This window comes from Microtus pennsylvanicus, chromosome 3 (assembly GCF_037038515.1).
Source record: "Microtus pennsylvanicus isolate mMicPen1 chromosome 3, mMicPen1.hap1, whole genome shotgun sequence".
Lineage (NCBI taxonomy): Eukaryota > Metazoa > Chordata > Mammalia > Rodentia > Cricetidae > Microtus > Microtus pennsylvanicus.
Window position 1 is genome coordinate 103,279,834 of NC_134581.1, and position 17,250 is coordinate 103,297,083.

Genomic DNA, 17,250 nt, shown 5'->3' on the forward strand with positions numbered 1-17,250 from the left:
GGGAAATGAAACAGGCTGTTGTCAGCGAAAGGGCGAGTGTGCCTGCCAGGGTCTGAGCAGGGCTGAGCCAGAGCTCGCTTCCCACGATTCTCTGTGAGCAGTGGAGTAGCCAGGAGAACGCCAGTGTGGGAGAATCATGACGTCTGGCCAGTATAGGTAGGAACCAGCTACTCCTCCAGAACAGCTGGGTCTGGGGAAGGCATTTAGGAGGTTCCACATCTGGTTTAATGAAGCATAGTAAAAGAATGTTCTGTGTCCGGGTCAAACCTCAAAGAGTCCCCTGAACTTCCAACAAATAAGGGCTTGCCTTCTGAATCTTATTCTGTGAAACATAGTGTATCTTTGTTTTACTTAATTGACATCAATCTCACCATTTTTTTTTCATATGACCATCCTTTGAATTCCTTCTTCATCTCTGCCGACATATTTGAGATGGAACATCTTCTGGTCCCATAAGAAGTGTCTTACCACCATCTCAGCAGTTTTCTGCTTGTCCAGCCACTGTATGCTATAGTTTCTTCTTTCTTGATGCAAGGAAGCATTGCACATGTCCCCCTGGGAGTTGTCTTTTGTCTGCCTAGACACCTTTACCCATTCCTTCACCAACTCAGTTTGCAAGCATTTCTTCTTGGATAACAGTGCTTCCTGTCCCTGTGTGAGCATCCAACCTCTACCCCACGTACCTCAGGCTGCCCATAAATGGTAAATGTCACCAGCATACCTTTCTCAGATGTTCAGTGTGGTCAATCACCTGCATCAATTACTCGGGCCAGTTTGCAGTTCTTCAGGAGCCCACAAGTATGCAGGTTAGCATGCACGGGCTTTCCGTATTATGTTATCAGTGCAACTGTATGTTTCCATTTATGTTTATCCCATCGCCATTCTGCCCCCTCATGTGGGTGAAGAGTACAGAGCCTGTTGGTGATGCCTCCAGCAGCCATACTAACCCTACTGGGGACTCCTGGCCCTGCCCAAGGTCACTGTGACATTCCATTGTACACCACTCACAATAGCCTCACTAGTCCAAGGAGAAAGAGGAGTTTATAGAGAACATACTTCCTGGCATCCAAATATAATCCAGGAATGATATGCAAAGTATGGCGTTAGCTTTCGTGTCTCTTTATCTTCGTATTTCTAAGCACCGCTCTCTTCCATAGGTTACCTCCTCATCCATTCTACCGCATGAGTAAGAATGGTTTTATCAATGAAGAATCCCAGGACTGGGATTCTGCACATTGGCCTGGACTTCTCCATCACAGATATTTCTCTGTAAATCTGGTAACAGTTTGTCAAGTTTCTTCTACAAATTGAACTTACTGGGCCTTCTGCCCAAACAGATCATGATTTTATTTCCATCCTCATGTCCCGCCAACAGTGTCTTGAGATGCCAACTTTTTCCTTCACTGTAGGATGTTAGGTCCTTTCCCCAGGTGCTGGCGGCTTTCAGTGGAGACGCTGCCCTCTACCAAATCTCCTTTCTGAAAACGCGGCTCGTCTGCCAGAGTCATATTTTACCCAGTGCGCTGACATGCTCTTCCTTCTTTTAAAGCCCTTCATTTGCTTTATCATCTTCAGGTGTTTCGTCCTTACTGTCAAATATTCTTGCACATTTTTCCTTTGTGAGCTTTCCCTTCCTCCTTGCCTAAGCACCGTCTTTGATCAGACTAGCACAGATGGGACCAAGAGTGGGCAATGCCCCTTAGTACTTAATGCTACTCATGACCTGTGCAGAAATACAGAGACTAAGCATGGGATAGGCGAGGTCCACGTGGGTCTGAAATGAAGCCTCGGGTCCCAACAGGTTTTGCCCAAGTACACTTGTGAAGAATATGCCAAGCGGTGTTTCCACCACAGACCTAGGGCATCCAGAAGCCCACGAAGAACACACTGAAGGGCGGAGGAAACACCATCCTGATCTGGCATGTACCGCTTTAAACTGCTCAGCGTGGCGAATCCTTATTCAGTCAAACAACAAAAATGCTTTAGTCTCCCCTTCCCCTTGACAGCCTGCTTTCACCTGCACATTTCCAGACTTGCATGAGTTTCCTTGCCTCCTACCAGATCCCCAAGTCACAGAAACTCCATGGGAGCAGCACTTTGTCCCCACGCTTAGACACTTGCATTCTCTTGACTCCAAAGAGACAGCTTTCTCTGTAGCAAGAGACTCTCCTCAGCTCTCAGAAACAAGCCCTACTTATAACCAAGCTAAGAGAGCTGCAATTAAAAGGATACATAATAAAGTTCAGCTGTTGTGGATTGGAACAGCCCAACACACAGCATGCTCCCTCTCCTTGTTAAGAGGGAAAGAAAATGAAGGGAACAAAAATAACCCACAATCCTTTGTGGCTTTGTCATGTATCTTCACACTTCTCAGGAGGCTCCGACTTCCCCTCAGCCATCCCTTAATTTACATACCCTCCAATGTGCAGACAATCTGGTTCTCAGCTCTCCCCAGAATCTCATCCTGATGGCAAATATTTGAATTGTAAAGGCTGCCATCATTAACAACTCTGCACTAAAAATTGAGGCATGCTGATCTCCAGTTTTTGGCTTTTACCTAAATCAAATAGACCCTTTACCTTGCATACAGATAGCACATGAATCACCTGACTTGCCTCACCCAATGTCAGGAAGGAGAAAGCCAATATTAACAGGAATCTCTGATGGCCGGCCCTCTATGCTGGCCTCTCAACCATCCTTCTGTGTTGATAGACGAAGGCTAGCTTGGTCCTCAGTGGGTTGTAGATCTCTGTGACTTGGAATCCTTGCCTGTTGCAGTCTCAAGTTACACCTGGCCTTTTGTAACCTTGTCTCCTGCGCAGCCACAGATGATGCAGGTTTGGGTCAGGAGGGTGAGCCACTCTTCCCCACAGCGCTGGTACTAGCTTCATCCTCAGCCAGGTGTGTCCAACCTTGGGAAACTGACACATAATATAATCCTCCAGTTCATGCTTGAAAACTACAATTTACTCGGCTAAACGTTAAAGAAAGAAAGAAAGAAAGAAAGAAAGAAAGAAAGAAAGAAAGAAAGAAAGAAGGAAGGAAAGAAAGAAAAAGAAAAAAATCTTGAGTTTTAAATAAGTCTCTAATTTTTTGTGCCTGTGATCTATTTGGCAACTGGGTGGCACCCCCCACACCAAAAGTAAAGAATTAAAAATAAAAATCAACAACATGAACTGATAAACTAGACTTCATCGAGATAAAGCAAGCCCTTGTCCTCATTGAAAAACCTTGTTAGAAAAGACCAGTCATGGCCTTGTTGACAATCATAGCTATCTTCTGCCACATGAGGTTGGACACACCTCAGAGCTTGGGCACCCTGAGGTCCACTCTAACCAGGCAGCCATATCTACTTCTAACTTGCCTGCTCCTCCTTCGGGGTAAACTCTGTGCAGCTAGTCAGTGGACATCAAACACTTCATCTCTCCCATTCTACCTTCTTGCTCTAACTTCATCGCAAACAGGACCCTATTTTCTCCATAACAACAGTGTCATTTATGAAATCGTATCTGAGGAAATTTTAGCAAAATAATAAAAGTCTAAAAATACTTCACATATTAATTATTTTAAGAAAAGGAACCTTGGAGTAAATTCTAGGTCTCTTTCCCCCTTCCTGCCACTCTTTCCTGTCCTCAGCTCCAGCCCGCCATTTAAAGATCAGCCTGCTGTGCGCTTGCTTCATTCCAAGGCAGAAATTTATTCATAATCACACCGTAACTGGCACCGACTGTCTCTCCTTCAGTAGGGTGTACATGCTGAACTTGAACGAACAGCTTGTGCACGGCTCCCTCCATTCATTGAGATGCAGTTGCTCAGGATTTTGGAAGCTCCTCAGTCACACCTCCCCCTGGGTGACTACTAGATTTGGGTTGGTATTTTTATAATTACACGTGCAAGAGCAGAGTTATTTTCTAGAGGAAGAACCTGGAAACTGAGCCCTTTTTAATCACTGGGTCTCTTTGTGCAGAGATGGCACCGGCAGGCACTTTTCCCTCTGTCCGGTGTGCCCTACCTTTTGAGATGGAGAGATGATGTAATCCATAAATCTCAAACCTCAAATGGGATACCCGCCTTTACAAAAGAGCTCAATTCAGTTATACCCCGGCTAACTGAGCAGTAGATGCTGGCTCCAAGTGTTTTATCCATGTCCCATTTCTAGAGTCTTTCCAGGGCCCCTCCTTGATACATCAATTTTAGAATATTATAACAGAAATTCAGTATGCCTCTTCAGCTCTGTCTTTACTCTATGACACCTGCCTTGATCAACAATGGCTCAAGGGAAATGTCCCTAAAGTAAATTATTGTCATGTGGGCTGTTCACCACCTCGCTTTTAACTACCCCTGCCGCACACCCCCGCAGCAACGCACAGGCTGTGACATTTCTGAACCCCATTTGGCTGGGACTCGGGCCAGCTCTGCAGTGTCCTTTTCTGCCCACTTTTTCTTTGGCCTCATGCTGCTGCACCCAGCACACTCTGGCTTTGCATGTTCTGTTACTGGCTCTGAGGAAGCACATCTTACCTAAACGGAATGCTGCTAGTGAAGACGGACTCCTTGTATTGATTAATGGCCTCACCCCAGATGATTTGGACTTGTTTTCTCACAAAATTGAAATCACCTTTCAGGCTAAAATGGAGCTTGGAAAAAACAAGACCTGGGGGAAAGGCATGGAGTCACTTATGAAATAGGATGCTTAAGTGTAGGTTATTAAATTGTGTGCGGGTTGATGGTGAACTGCTGGTCTAGATTCTAGGTCCCTTGTCAGAAATTCATTTGGAAACTTGGGAAGATCTTGATTTAAATGAAATCTTGGCTTAATTAGGAGCAAATGTCCTAGAGATGAGTATTATAGCATGCTGGCCACATTGGTGGATGGGAAAACGTACCAAGGATGCTAATGATCTGTCTCTTCTATGGCATCAAACATATGTCATCAGGAGTATTTAAACTGCAGAAACCAATGAAAGAAACAAATACAAACATGGCATATGTGTGCAAAGAGGAGACGAGAGGATTATAAAAACAAACTTGCAAAAGTTGCCAAAATATTAACAAGAGCAGAAATTATGAAAACACATATAATCTACATAAAAACACATAAATCCTAAAATGTTATACCCCTACGCAGGTAGGGCGAGAGTGTGTTTTGCACAGACTCTGAAGGGCCACAGACAGGGAGAGCAAGAAGGGAAACTGGACTCCTTTGCTCCTCTTGCCTCTCAGCTCCGTTTTCATTCATCTTCCGGATGAGAAATAATTTGCACAATTCTCTTCTTTTGACTCTCAAATGTGTGACTCTCCTAAATAGCCGGCGCAGGAGTATGACCACTATTCCTCCAAAACAACCGCAGTTTAAACAAAACTCTCAGTCTTCATCTTTAGGAAAGTGAACAGCCCCAGGGATGGGGGCAGATCGTCTACTGTTAACTGAGCTGTGACTGAGACCAGGAGTTAATATCCTCCAGAAGGAGCTTGAGAAGCTGTAGCCTTGTCTTTCTCTCATGGCTTTGGAGGTTGTTATTACCTTTCCTTGAGGGTTTCCATGGCAAGGTGTTTGTTTTGTTTTGTGTTTTCCCCCAGCATTTACTTCTTGGAGGTAAATGATCAGCCTTGCTACTTAAGGTGGCTGGGACTGCCCATCATCCAGATCAGCTTTCTGTGTTATTCCATGAGCGAATCAAGAAAGTATTGCCTTCAACAGGAAGTCACACACTAAGACCCGCTTCTCCTCTCAGGCTAGGAACCCCCTCTTCCAAGTCCTCAAAACTCTTCTTTGGAGTTAGCCTCTACTGCTTCTCGGTAAATCAACTAACGACAGTAATTGGAAGATGATTCTTCTAGATGAAACTTTTGGGAACATATATCATCTCTAAGCAACTCTCTGGTACCCCCATATCTCTACAGATTTAATTAAATGTCAAAGGCAATTATATCCTCTCCAGTAATTAAAGAATCCTATGTGAACATGGTAGCTGCAAGCAGTTGGTACTTAGACTATACATGCCTACATTTTTAGAAAGAAAACCGTATTGTTTATTTTTCACTGTAGCACAAATTTCAGTAATTCAGGTGTGACTCTTTACCCCCTTCACTCATCTGCCTACTTAATATTGTACTCTCATGAAAATGTGTTGTTAAATGACCAGAAAAATAAATCCCAAGACTGTAGGAAGTAAAAAAAGCCAAGCTTCTCTTTTCTAAAATATGAAATTCAATAAATGCATTGCCCTACATACTAAAGTTAAATAAAATTACCATCTGAAATCAAAAGTATTTCACACATGCAATTCCCGACAAAAATAAATAGCACTGGTGAACATACACTGACATTTAATTAAAATTGTTCCAACACTTAGACCACTCTCCTTTCTCTTCCTTAAAAAGGTCTCTAATTTGGGGACGTTTGTAAGTGACACTTCTGTTCAGAGATAAAATGATCCCAATTCTAACCATCTTAAGTATGTCTTTCAAGACAAAAGGACAAAAGACAATTTTTTTCTAAACCTTTGTAAATTGCCTTATAAGTACACTGGTGTTATATCAGCAATATAATATCCATGTGATACCCCTCTGATTTTATGATTTCATGTTGTTTCTGTGAAACCAACAGAACATGGTAGAAATTAATTTATACTGCCAAGATGACAAAAACATTTCTCTGAATGTCCCAATGTTCAGAGGGACTCTTTTTCAAATGAAATTCATTTCTTAAAAATTTTCTCATCTTGCTCTATTCATAAAGTTATTTCTGACATTTAATTGAGGGACTCTGAATCCTACCAGCCAAATGTTTACCAACAATCCTAGAATAGACCTGAAAGCATCAACTCATTTGTGTTCATTGTAATTGGAATAGTTTTTTTTACTGAGAATATATTCTACTGGAGAAAGAGTTAAAGAATTTTTGAAGTTTGCAGCCTGGTAGCTGAGAGGGGTTGAAGGGCTGTTAGCTTTCTCAGTATTTTATGGAGTCTTACATTAATGCTGACGTTTTTATTTACAATTCATTGGTTTTGGGGTCCTTTGTTATGCTTATAGAGTATGGCTTTTGAAATACTAATTAAGTTAAAAATAGTAAGGTCCCATTATGATTTATGAAATTGAGTTATAGGGATGCCTGCCAGAAAATGTATTTACATAAAAACACCCTGTAAAGATATATGCCTCCAGACACTTAATACCTTCTCAGATGTGCTAATTTCATGTTGTTTCTGTGAAATCATCAGGGGGGAATTTTGACAGCTCTTTTGATGCAGAGAAGGGTGTTGGGACAATTGTCATTGCAAAACCTCTGGATGCAGAGCAAAGATCGGTCTACAACATGAGCGTGGAAGTCACCGATGGAACCAATGTCGCTGTCACTCAGGTAAGCTGTTGAGTTACTGGTAGTAAGAATGTGAAAAGATCTGCTAAAGAGAGAAATGGAAGCAATGAAAAGGAGATCCAGGGAGTAATAAATTGTGTCCATGGAGTTGTTTAGGGAACAACTGGGACAAAAGGGTCTAGCAGTGACCTTGTAGAATTATTTGCTGTCTCTTTCAAGATGACTATGGCTGTCTGCTCGTGGAAGAGTGGTGTGCATGGGTTTCCTGGTCATTTATTGTGGACTGTTGTAGTTGACAACAGTCAACTTGCAAAGAGCCCATCTATGTTGTTGGTGTTAGCACAACATGAGATTCTTCCCCTCCTCATTTCTTCAATCACTGAAATTTAAGTTAGAGATACTGAGGAGCCCATGTTAATTCTGTCCTGAGATGGAAGTTACCTAGCCAAGGTCAAACAGCCTCAATAAAGGGCAAGACTGAGGTCTGGGTATCCACTGTAGTCTCTGTGTTAGGAGTTCTCTGTCCCGGCTGCACCTAGTACCCTCTGACCCGGAGCATGGCGAGAGCAGGACCAAAGTCATGCCAGCTGGAATCCCTGCTGATGTTACCATGCAGCTGGGGTTGAGGAGCTTTTCTTCTGCTTCTTGAGTGCCAAGGAGAGACATTGAGAGAAGAAAACTTCCGAGTTACCGTCTGACTCAGAACACCTCTGAACTTCTTCCCAAGGGAGACTGACCCAGTGCTAGCTCTGAACACAGTGAAATTACCGTAAATATAAGATTTCTGTTTTGTTATTCAGAACCATAAGCCCAGCCCTATATGGCACACACTGCCGCTCCGCTCTTTCTCCGTGCTTCCCTCTGTTGTTCCCACAACACCAGCAGACACGAATGATTGATCTGGACCCTGCTCTCGACTGGACCCAGATGGATATGCAGAATTCTTCTCAACACATTTAGGTAGTGAGTAAAGCTAGTAAAAGCTAGAAGCAAGCAAGTGATGATTTATTTTAAATATGATTTACACTTTTGTAACCAGGAAATTTGAAAGCTGGAGGAAGGAGAATTCATATGCTTGTCCAGACACCATCTCTTGGTCTGTAGATGCTGCAAAAAAATGCCACATGACTGTAATCAGAGAGTAGTCGAAGTTGAGGGGACAATGGGGTTTATTCCAAGTGACCGTTTGCTTTTCATTTTAATGTAGCTATAAAAGGAAATGACTCGCATATAGACAGCCAGTGTGTGACTGCTCCTGACTATCACTTCGGTCCCTTCCTGCGTATCGGGTGACCACAGGACCCTGTTTGCCTTAGAGAGTCCCACTTACACCTCTTAACCCAAAATATGTATTAATAGCACCCCATAGTATCTGATAATTGACCCAATTGGGACAACAAATTATGTATTCTTCCTATTTAAAACCACACCAATCCTTGGCATTTTTGAAACTCAAAGCTAGACACATAAATGAGGCCCCTGACTGAGATTCCATGGGAACTAGGCAGTAGAAGAGTATGCTAGAAGATCCATGCCTAACAATCCAAGCGCAGTATTGCTATGTTGTTAGTGCTAACTCATTTGAAATGGGAACTTGAACTAATTTTTTTTTTAAAAAAAAATTAGTGGTTTCTTATCATAGCCAACCCCAGCTCTTCTGTGCTAATTAAAAATCCAAAGCATATTCTAGTAAAATAAAAATAAGCATGGAATCCTATTCATTTCCAGACTTTCCGCTGGGTTTTAAAACCAGTGGAATAAAGCAGTATTCAGTGTATCTAAATGTATAATTCATTAAATAGTTTCAGAATGAATGAATGAATAAATAGATTCTACATATCCAGTAGGATCTATCTAGAAGGTACGCCAGATCTCCGAGGCACACAGCATTCATGTTAACAATGCGATGAAAAAGTTAGTAGAAAGACATTTAGAATTCCACTAGGATAAGATGAGCAACAATTTAGTAGCGTTTATTTCATAAATATTTCTTCAATCCATGCCATAAGCAGGGAACTAAGGTGCTTAAGGTCACAGTGCTATAGTTTTAATTGTTTGTTGTTTCAGACAAGGTCTCGCTGTATTGCTCATATTGGTCTCAAACTCCTAAGCCGAAGCAATCCTTCAGCCTCAGGTCACGTAGTCTGTGGAACTAAGGCACACTCCACCACACTAAGCTAGTAATGTAGTTTTTTGGTTTTTTTTTTTTTTTTGTTTTTTGTTTTTTGTTTTTTTTATTTTATTTTTTTTTTATTTTATTTGATTTTTATTGAGAAAAGGAAGAAAAAAAAACAAGTTTCCACCTCCTCCCAGCCTCCCATTTCCCTCCCCCTCCTCCCACCCTTCTCCCCCTCCTCCCACTCTTCTCCCCCTCCTCCCACTTCTCTCCCCCTCCCTCTCAAGTCCAAAGAGCAGTCAGGATTCCCTGCCCTGTGGTAAGTCCTAGGTCCTCCCCCCTCTGTCCATATCTAGGAAGGTGAACATCCAACTGGCTAGGCTCCCACAAAGCCAGCACATTGTGTAGGATCAAAACCCCGTGCCATTGTCCTTGGCTTCTCATCAGCCCTCATTGTTCGCCATGTTCAGAGAGTCCAGTTTTAACCCATGCTTTTTCAGTCACAGTCCAGCTGGCCTTGGTGAGCTCCCAGTAGATCAGCTCCACTGTCTCAGTAATGTAGTTTTAAGGCCAAATGTCTAATCTACACTCACTAAAATAATATGGAATTGCAAGTCTTTGAATGAGACCTTTAAAGGAGAATTTGTCTGAAACAATGCTTTTCCAAGCTTATATACATTTAGACTTAAATCCAGAACATTCACAAGCAGCCTGAGAATTGGGGTGAACTTGTAGGTCCTCTTAGCAAGAGCAAACTAAAGAGGTTAATAAAGGACATCATGAGATTTTTCTTGTAAAAAACAAACAAACAAACAAAAAACCCCACGTCATGCTGTTCTCAGGAACCACGCCCTTTAGGAATGAGAACTCAGTTTCCAAGCATGCACTGTGTCTTCGTCAAGACTGTGGCCATCGGAAGGCCAGGGCGGTGTTGAACCTGTCTGTTTACGAGGGTTGGTCAGCCCAGACTTCCCTGAACAAAGAGTTCTCTGCAACAGCGTCAGGCATATTTGAACAATAGCATGTTTTGGAAATAAACAGAGCATTCTAGACTCTTTTAGAAACTGCTAAAGTACACTGAAATCTAATACCCTAGACAGCACAGCAACCCTACCACCAAACGGACACCTTTCTCAATGTAACGTTTATGTCTTGGAGTTCACAAGACACCTGTTCAGAACTCCATGTGTGATTTATCTCTCCGTTGTTCACATGAGATCGTAAAACACAGTGGGACATGGGCTTCTCAGCAGCCATAAACAACGTGGGAATTTTACTTCACCTGTATCAAATAAATCAACCCCAGGGATTCAGCGTCAACACGAAACCTCACTTCGTCTTCAGTCTCATCCTGCCCTTCTGACTCTCACAGGTTCTTGTGCCTCCGAGCTACAGAATCTGAGGCTACAAAAATATCCCTTCTTTCTGGAGATTGGCCAGGCTGAGTGCAGCTGTAAAGAGACCTAGGCATTTCACATTACAAAGATACCAAAGAACAAAACAGGAAACGAAAGCACCTCCGCGTGTGCAGAAGCCACCTGATGAAGAGGACAAAGAGTTCTGCGTGAAACTGTGCAGGATTTGACAAAGGATATTGTTGTCCTTTTCATAGTCATAAAGCCAGAGATGAGTAAGGAAGTCTGCATTGAAAGGGAAGGAGGAAAGAGAGAAGCTGTCTCTGGACTGTCTGCTTCAGGCAAAGATGAAGAATCTCAGGAGCCCTGGTAGTCATAAGCACCAGGACTGGGAAGTATACGGGGGGGGGGGGGGGGGGGGGGGGGGGCACACGGAGAATGGAATAAATCACCAACAAGGAGTCACCATCTACCCCAACCTAAGTGGAAATATAGAAGTTTAAATGGATCCCAGCCCTGGTTCGTAGACAATACACTGCCATTTGCATTAGAAAAGAGCTAAGATGCTTTGTAGAGATAGCTAACCACAACTTAGGGCAAGAGTGTCAGTCACATTATCCTACTACAGACTCACGGAGTCATTTAAAGGGGGACCAGAGGCTACTTAAATTGGCTTCCACTAGATAAAGATGGGTAGATCCTTCAACTTTCATAATGACTTTGTAAAACAGGTACTAAAATACTCATTACAGGCAGAATTGGTATATCCTACCTCCCCTCCAAAAATATTCATACTCTAGATGTTCACTTTAGAATCTTGCTGTATTACTTTACTTGGCAGAAGAGACTTAGAGATATAAGAGATATAATTAAGATCAATGGTCTCCACATAGGACCTATCTACTAACAAAGACATGACTGCCAACTTTTCTCAGCTGAAATTGGAAAGAAAGGAAAGGGAGAAGACAGAAAATCCAGTGCAAGGCAGATCCGAGACAATTTGAATATATAGGTGGCCACAAGATGTTGGGGACCCAGCATGTAAACAAGGACCTCAGTCCTATAACCAGATGGCACTATATTTAGCCTGAATGAGAAAAGAGAATATTTAAAAACGAATGTATCTATGTCAATCCTTTGAGTTTGGCCTTGACTTCAGTATTCGCAATTATGAGATAATAATAATATTAGGTGTTATTTTAATACCTAACTTATCTAAGCTGGTAATGACGTTTTGTGCCAGAAATATGAAACCCATTGACTACTGGAATTTACGTTTTACTATTTAGGTCAAAGGCCCAATGCATGTCAAGTGGTTTGAGGAGAACTTGAACTCAGACCATCACAGGCAGATACCAGAGCCTGCTCTTTCAGTCACTGCACTGTGCCAGCTCTCAAAGGCAACATTAAGCCTTCAGAGTCTGTTCAAAGGCAGGAGTTACAAGAAGTACACCTATTTAAGTTGGTCTCCTAGGAGACACGATACCTGTAACCTTCAGACTATCTCCTTGCTATCCTAGGTCCAGCCTCCTCTTAGCATAGTTTCAACCCCAAGAACTTACGTTGCTAAGGATACTCCATGATGAAGATTAATATTCTCTGTACATCTGCCAAATCAGTCAGAGCCACTGCATCTTCATAGAAAAATGCAAAACAGTGTAGAACATGGCTCCTCCAAAGGTTCGTGGATAAAAAGGCACACAAGTATATAAAACTTGACGTTTGCATAGTGAGACTCAATAAGTCTTATTAAGAATGTCTATTTCCCAGTAACCTTGGGAAAGGTGAATCTGCAGTTATCATCATTCTTTTTCAGGGAGAAATCAAGGCCCAGACTGGTTAAATGGCTGCCTGGGTTCAGAGGAAAGAGATACAAGCCCATTCCTTTCATTGCAAAAACATGCTATTCATAAAACATCCTTTTACATGTTTATGGCTACAAAATATACAACTTCATCCAGTAGGGAAAGTATGTTGTACAGTGAAAAAGTATTGACTCAGAATTGGGTGGCATGAGTCCAAGTTGGAACTTGACTTGTGTGTATTCCCATGGAAGGCAGCTCATTTACTCTCAGACTCAGTCTTCTTCGCTGTGAAAGAATCCTACGTGCTTCATAGATTGTTGCAATACTGAAGATGAGAAGGTTCTTGGAACTCTCACATGCTGAACACATACAGATTTTATTAAGACAATCTGATACTCAACTTTAAATTGAAATATACCTGATAGCTATAAATTACATGAGAGACCTTTATTGTTGTATGTGAAGGAAAACAGAGATAGTCTTGGCCAAATAGTAATTTAAAAGCTATGTTGATTTGTTTCAGGGACTTGAGATATGTGATTTTGTGATTTGTTTGTTTGTTTTTATTGAGCTACACATTTTCTCCCATTCTCCTTCCTTCCTCCCCTCTCCCATTCTACCCTTCTCCAGATTGTATAAATATTTCACCTTTTACTAAAGAGTTTGCGGTTTTTAATATGCTTTTCTTATTCAGGGCACACTTTGCATTTGTAAAGCTAGAAGAGCAAGCTCATAATTGTGGCTCTACAACCAAGCCTGACATTAAACATCTCCTTCCATATCCTCCAAAACTCTCCAGCTCGAATAAGCAGCTACTTAAGTGTGGCCTGCAATGACTGGAGTGGGAGTGAGGAAGAGCTATGACCAGATTCCCAAACCTAGACTTGAACCCCATCCTGTGGATCCCATCACTAAGGCTGCTTAGAGTCCCTCACTGCTCTGCTCACTTAGAATAGACTTTACCGTTAAGATGTGTCATCTGTCTTGATCCTTTTCTCCGTCCACATATGCTTCAGATTGCAGAAAAGAGAATGGTATTTTTCTAAAGATGTTTGTTAGCTCAGGAGACGTCCCAGAAAGCTCTCCTCCCACCTAGAATTCTCTTATGTCCACGTTAGTGTCATTTGCCTCTAACGTGAAGACAGCACTGGCTCAAATGTTCCTCTGGCGTTTAGTTAGATTAAGACCCAGCCAAAGAGAGCCAGCTGCATATTGATAAAATACCATATGAGACCTCCTTAGAAGAAAATAAGAAACAAAGAATGATAAAATTTCAGTATATGTAATAGATCTATGCTGGCACCTTATGAAAATCAATTTTTGAAAATAGATTCCCATTTTCAAGGTAGCGGGGAACTTTCTATTAAAATAATTCCTTGATTAATGTTCCCGAGATGAGAATAGCTATGCCAGTTATCTGTTTCATGAGTTAGTGTTTCTCTATAGAAAAAACGTGAGAGTTATACACATGTGTTAAAATATATACGGTGTAAATTTATTCTTAATGTATGTATAACCTAAGCGCACACGAGAACAATCATGAATGAACTGGCTCGGAAGAACTGAGAATTGAATCCGACCTTGCTCTTGTGACTTTGGCCACATCCATTAACGTTGTTCTCCATTGAAGAACCAGATATAATAGAGACTAAGGAACAAATACGATGCACATTTCTATACAGGAAGCAAGCGTGATATAAGTTTTCTACTCATACATCCAAAATAAAATTCACACATTTGAGAAGAACGCGAGGGACTGCTCCCCTGGAAAAGATGCTTTAAATTTATTTTAGAAACACCAGCAGGGGCAGAGCAGAATTCCAGTAATTTAGGACTTAATTGGTCTTGCCCAACAATTCACCCCCACGGACTGTTCTACCATGAGCCTTTGTAAAGCAGGGCTTTGGCACCTACCCAGACTTAGCTTTGAAGAGCCTGCGGAAGGCAACATGTTTGTGGGGGGCAGTGTTGAACCAGCCCTGGAGATACTTCCCAAGGCTGGGTTCCCTCCTGCCTTGAGTCCTTTGTGCTTTTGTAAGCTTTTGAATTACCATTTTGAACACAACATCTTTGAGAGTTACTTTGCTTTGTTAGTTCAGGAGCTCACAAATGGCCCCAACTGTGGGAAATCAAAAGCAAATGAGGAGAAGGAAGTCTTTTACAGAGGAACACTTGTTCTGACTGTAGATTAGGTTCAGGACAAAGCAAGCAGAAAGAGGCAAGCATTTCAAGATCACATCAGCTTTGAAACTTCATGAAGGTCAGGGCAGCTTGCTGGCCAGAAAGGCTTTTACATCTGTTGATGTAACTGCCACTCTGAAAACAAATATTTTAGCATCTTGACTAAGTTACTTGAACTTTTTAAAGAATTGGCATTCAAAGAATACAATATGGTTTCGCAAATACATTAGAGATAAAAACAATACCGCAAACTCTCTTGGCACACTTCTCGACTGTTTTTGCAAGTACAAACTAAGGCATAAACCTTGCCCCTGCCTGTGTTTCACCTAAGTGAAAATGGTCGTGCCACAGGCGTGATAAAGCGGCTACCACCCCACTCAGCAAACCACATCTCAATCACTGTAAGCAGGTGTGCAGCTGTTTGTCAGGGTAGTATGTCTGGGCATATTTATTTGAAAAAAAAGGGGCAATATTTTCTAGAACACAGTCACGTGCGAAGATAGAGTGAAATGGGAAAGGCGTTAGTGGTGCTCCTGTTAGTCAGGAGTAAGATACGAACAGGCACCACACCCACTGCCATGTAAAACTGTGTTGTAAGACACAGGGCAACCAGGTGAAATCCAGCTCCAAGTCAGAAGAATTATAAAGGAAAATGGAAGACCACCTTTAGCTTCACATCCATCCCTAAAAAAGTGACATAGAAAGAAATGCAGAGCCTTTTAGAGAAAAATGAAACTAGATCTTGGCCTCACATATTATTGCAGGAAAAATTCCCAGTGCACAGGAGAGGAAAATGATAGGAAGGAAAACACACAAATGCCACCTGTAAGTGCTGCATGTGTTCGTCTGTGTCATGGAAAATGGAAAATATTCCAAAATGCCCCACAGAGGAAACGCTGGGTGCCTTTCCTTCTGCGTGGCATGCCAAAGAAACTTGCACCCAGAATAAAGCCCACAGCAGAATTTAGCACAACCTTGTCATTTATATCACTGAGTTTCCAAAAGCAAAAAAAGAAAGTAAACTTTCTAGCCCACAGAAGAATGAACTGGCATAAGCAGTTTAACAGAGAAAGAAACACAAAGGGCTCTGTAGCGTAGAAACCAAAGTTCAGCCTCGCTCCTAATAGGAGCATGCAAATGTAAACAGCAGTGAGGTACCACTTCCATCAAGCAGGCTGGCAAAGGCGCCAAGTCTTCCCGCTAACTCTGTTGGCAAGGCTGGAGTGTCATTCTTGCATACATGTAGGAATGCACATTGATGAACCCTTGGAAGAGTGGAACACAAAAATATTTCATCAAATTATAGAAGCATTCATCAAACTCTCCTAATGCGAGGATAGAACTGTATGCCAGAGAAATTAATAAGAGACATAGGCACATTCGTTTTCTTTATGTACTCTAAGAACAAATAATAGAAAAGTCTTAACGAGTCTCTAAAAGATGACCGACCACGATGCTCCCTGGAAGAACATTTCTTTCTGTATGGCTGATTTATCTTCAGGATATGGAGCGGGGTCCTCAACACTGCCTGAGCCATGAGCAGCAAGCAGTTCTGCCCTATTCCCACTGGATACCACCAGCACTCCTTCCTTCAGTTATCAGAACAAAAACCATCTCCAGACACTTGGGAACAATGGGCATCTTCGGTTCACTGTAATTGTGAATACAAAGTGAATCTTGTGGTAGGGAAAACATATATGGTATCACCACATTGACAAAGAGATGAGCGGAAAGGAGTGAGAAAAGAAGAAAGGGGAAGGGAATTCAAAGAACACCAGGATTGTGTCCGAAAAACTCAAGCGTCAACCTGAAGACAATCCTTCTGGCCAAGGAGAGACTATGCAGTAAACACGAACGCGTCAACGAACAGGACGGTCATATACGATCAAGCTGGTTAGGGTACCCAAGGGCGAATTTCTTCCTCTCCCTGTGCTAGAAACCCTACTATCAGCCTTGGGCTGAGTGTCAGCGCGGTGCTCAGCCATAAAAGGCAGACCTGCATCACCCCTTACGCTGGTCAGTGCGCAGTGAGTATCACAAAGATGAGAGTGAAGGATGGAAGGAGCCAGAGGCTGGGCGGGGCTAGAGTGAACACTGCCTTCTGGGCACGACAACTGTGGGCACTCATGAATTCAGAGCAGCTGTGGTCACCCGGACAAGAGCAAGCCAGTCACCATTCCAGCATGGAAAGGAGAGATAACAAACGAGAGAGGGATCACAGAACCGGAACATTAAACATTTTATGAATAGATTAGTCTTTAATGACCACCAGTGACTGTGGGCATCGTAGTATGAGAGACAAAACCAGATAGGGTACATCTTCAGAAGAAGCATGTGTCACTCAAGAAGGATGTTTATAAAAGTAAGTAAAACCAGAAAGGAAATTGAACTGGAATCACACCATGCCTCCTAGACCGCTCTACCAATTTATAACAAATATGAGGACTTATTATGTAGAGAAAAGCCATG

At 42.2% G+C, this 17,250-nt stretch overlaps 1 protein-coding gene across 3 annotated transcripts in view; it reads left to right on the plus strand.

The window, feature by feature from the left end:
* The window catches only part of Fat3 (FAT atypical cadherin 3), a 576,873-nt gene that overhangs the window by 459,488 nt on the left and 100,135 nt on the right, over positions 1-17,250 (plus strand). For all 3 annotated transcript variants that reach the window (XM_075966763.1, XM_075966765.1, XM_075966766.1), the window contains exon 7: positions 7,227-7,366. In XM_075966763.1, the coding sequence (XP_075822878.1) occupies positions 7,227-7,366 (140 nt within the window). The remainder of the gene's footprint in view (positions 1-7,226; positions 7,367-17,250) is intronic.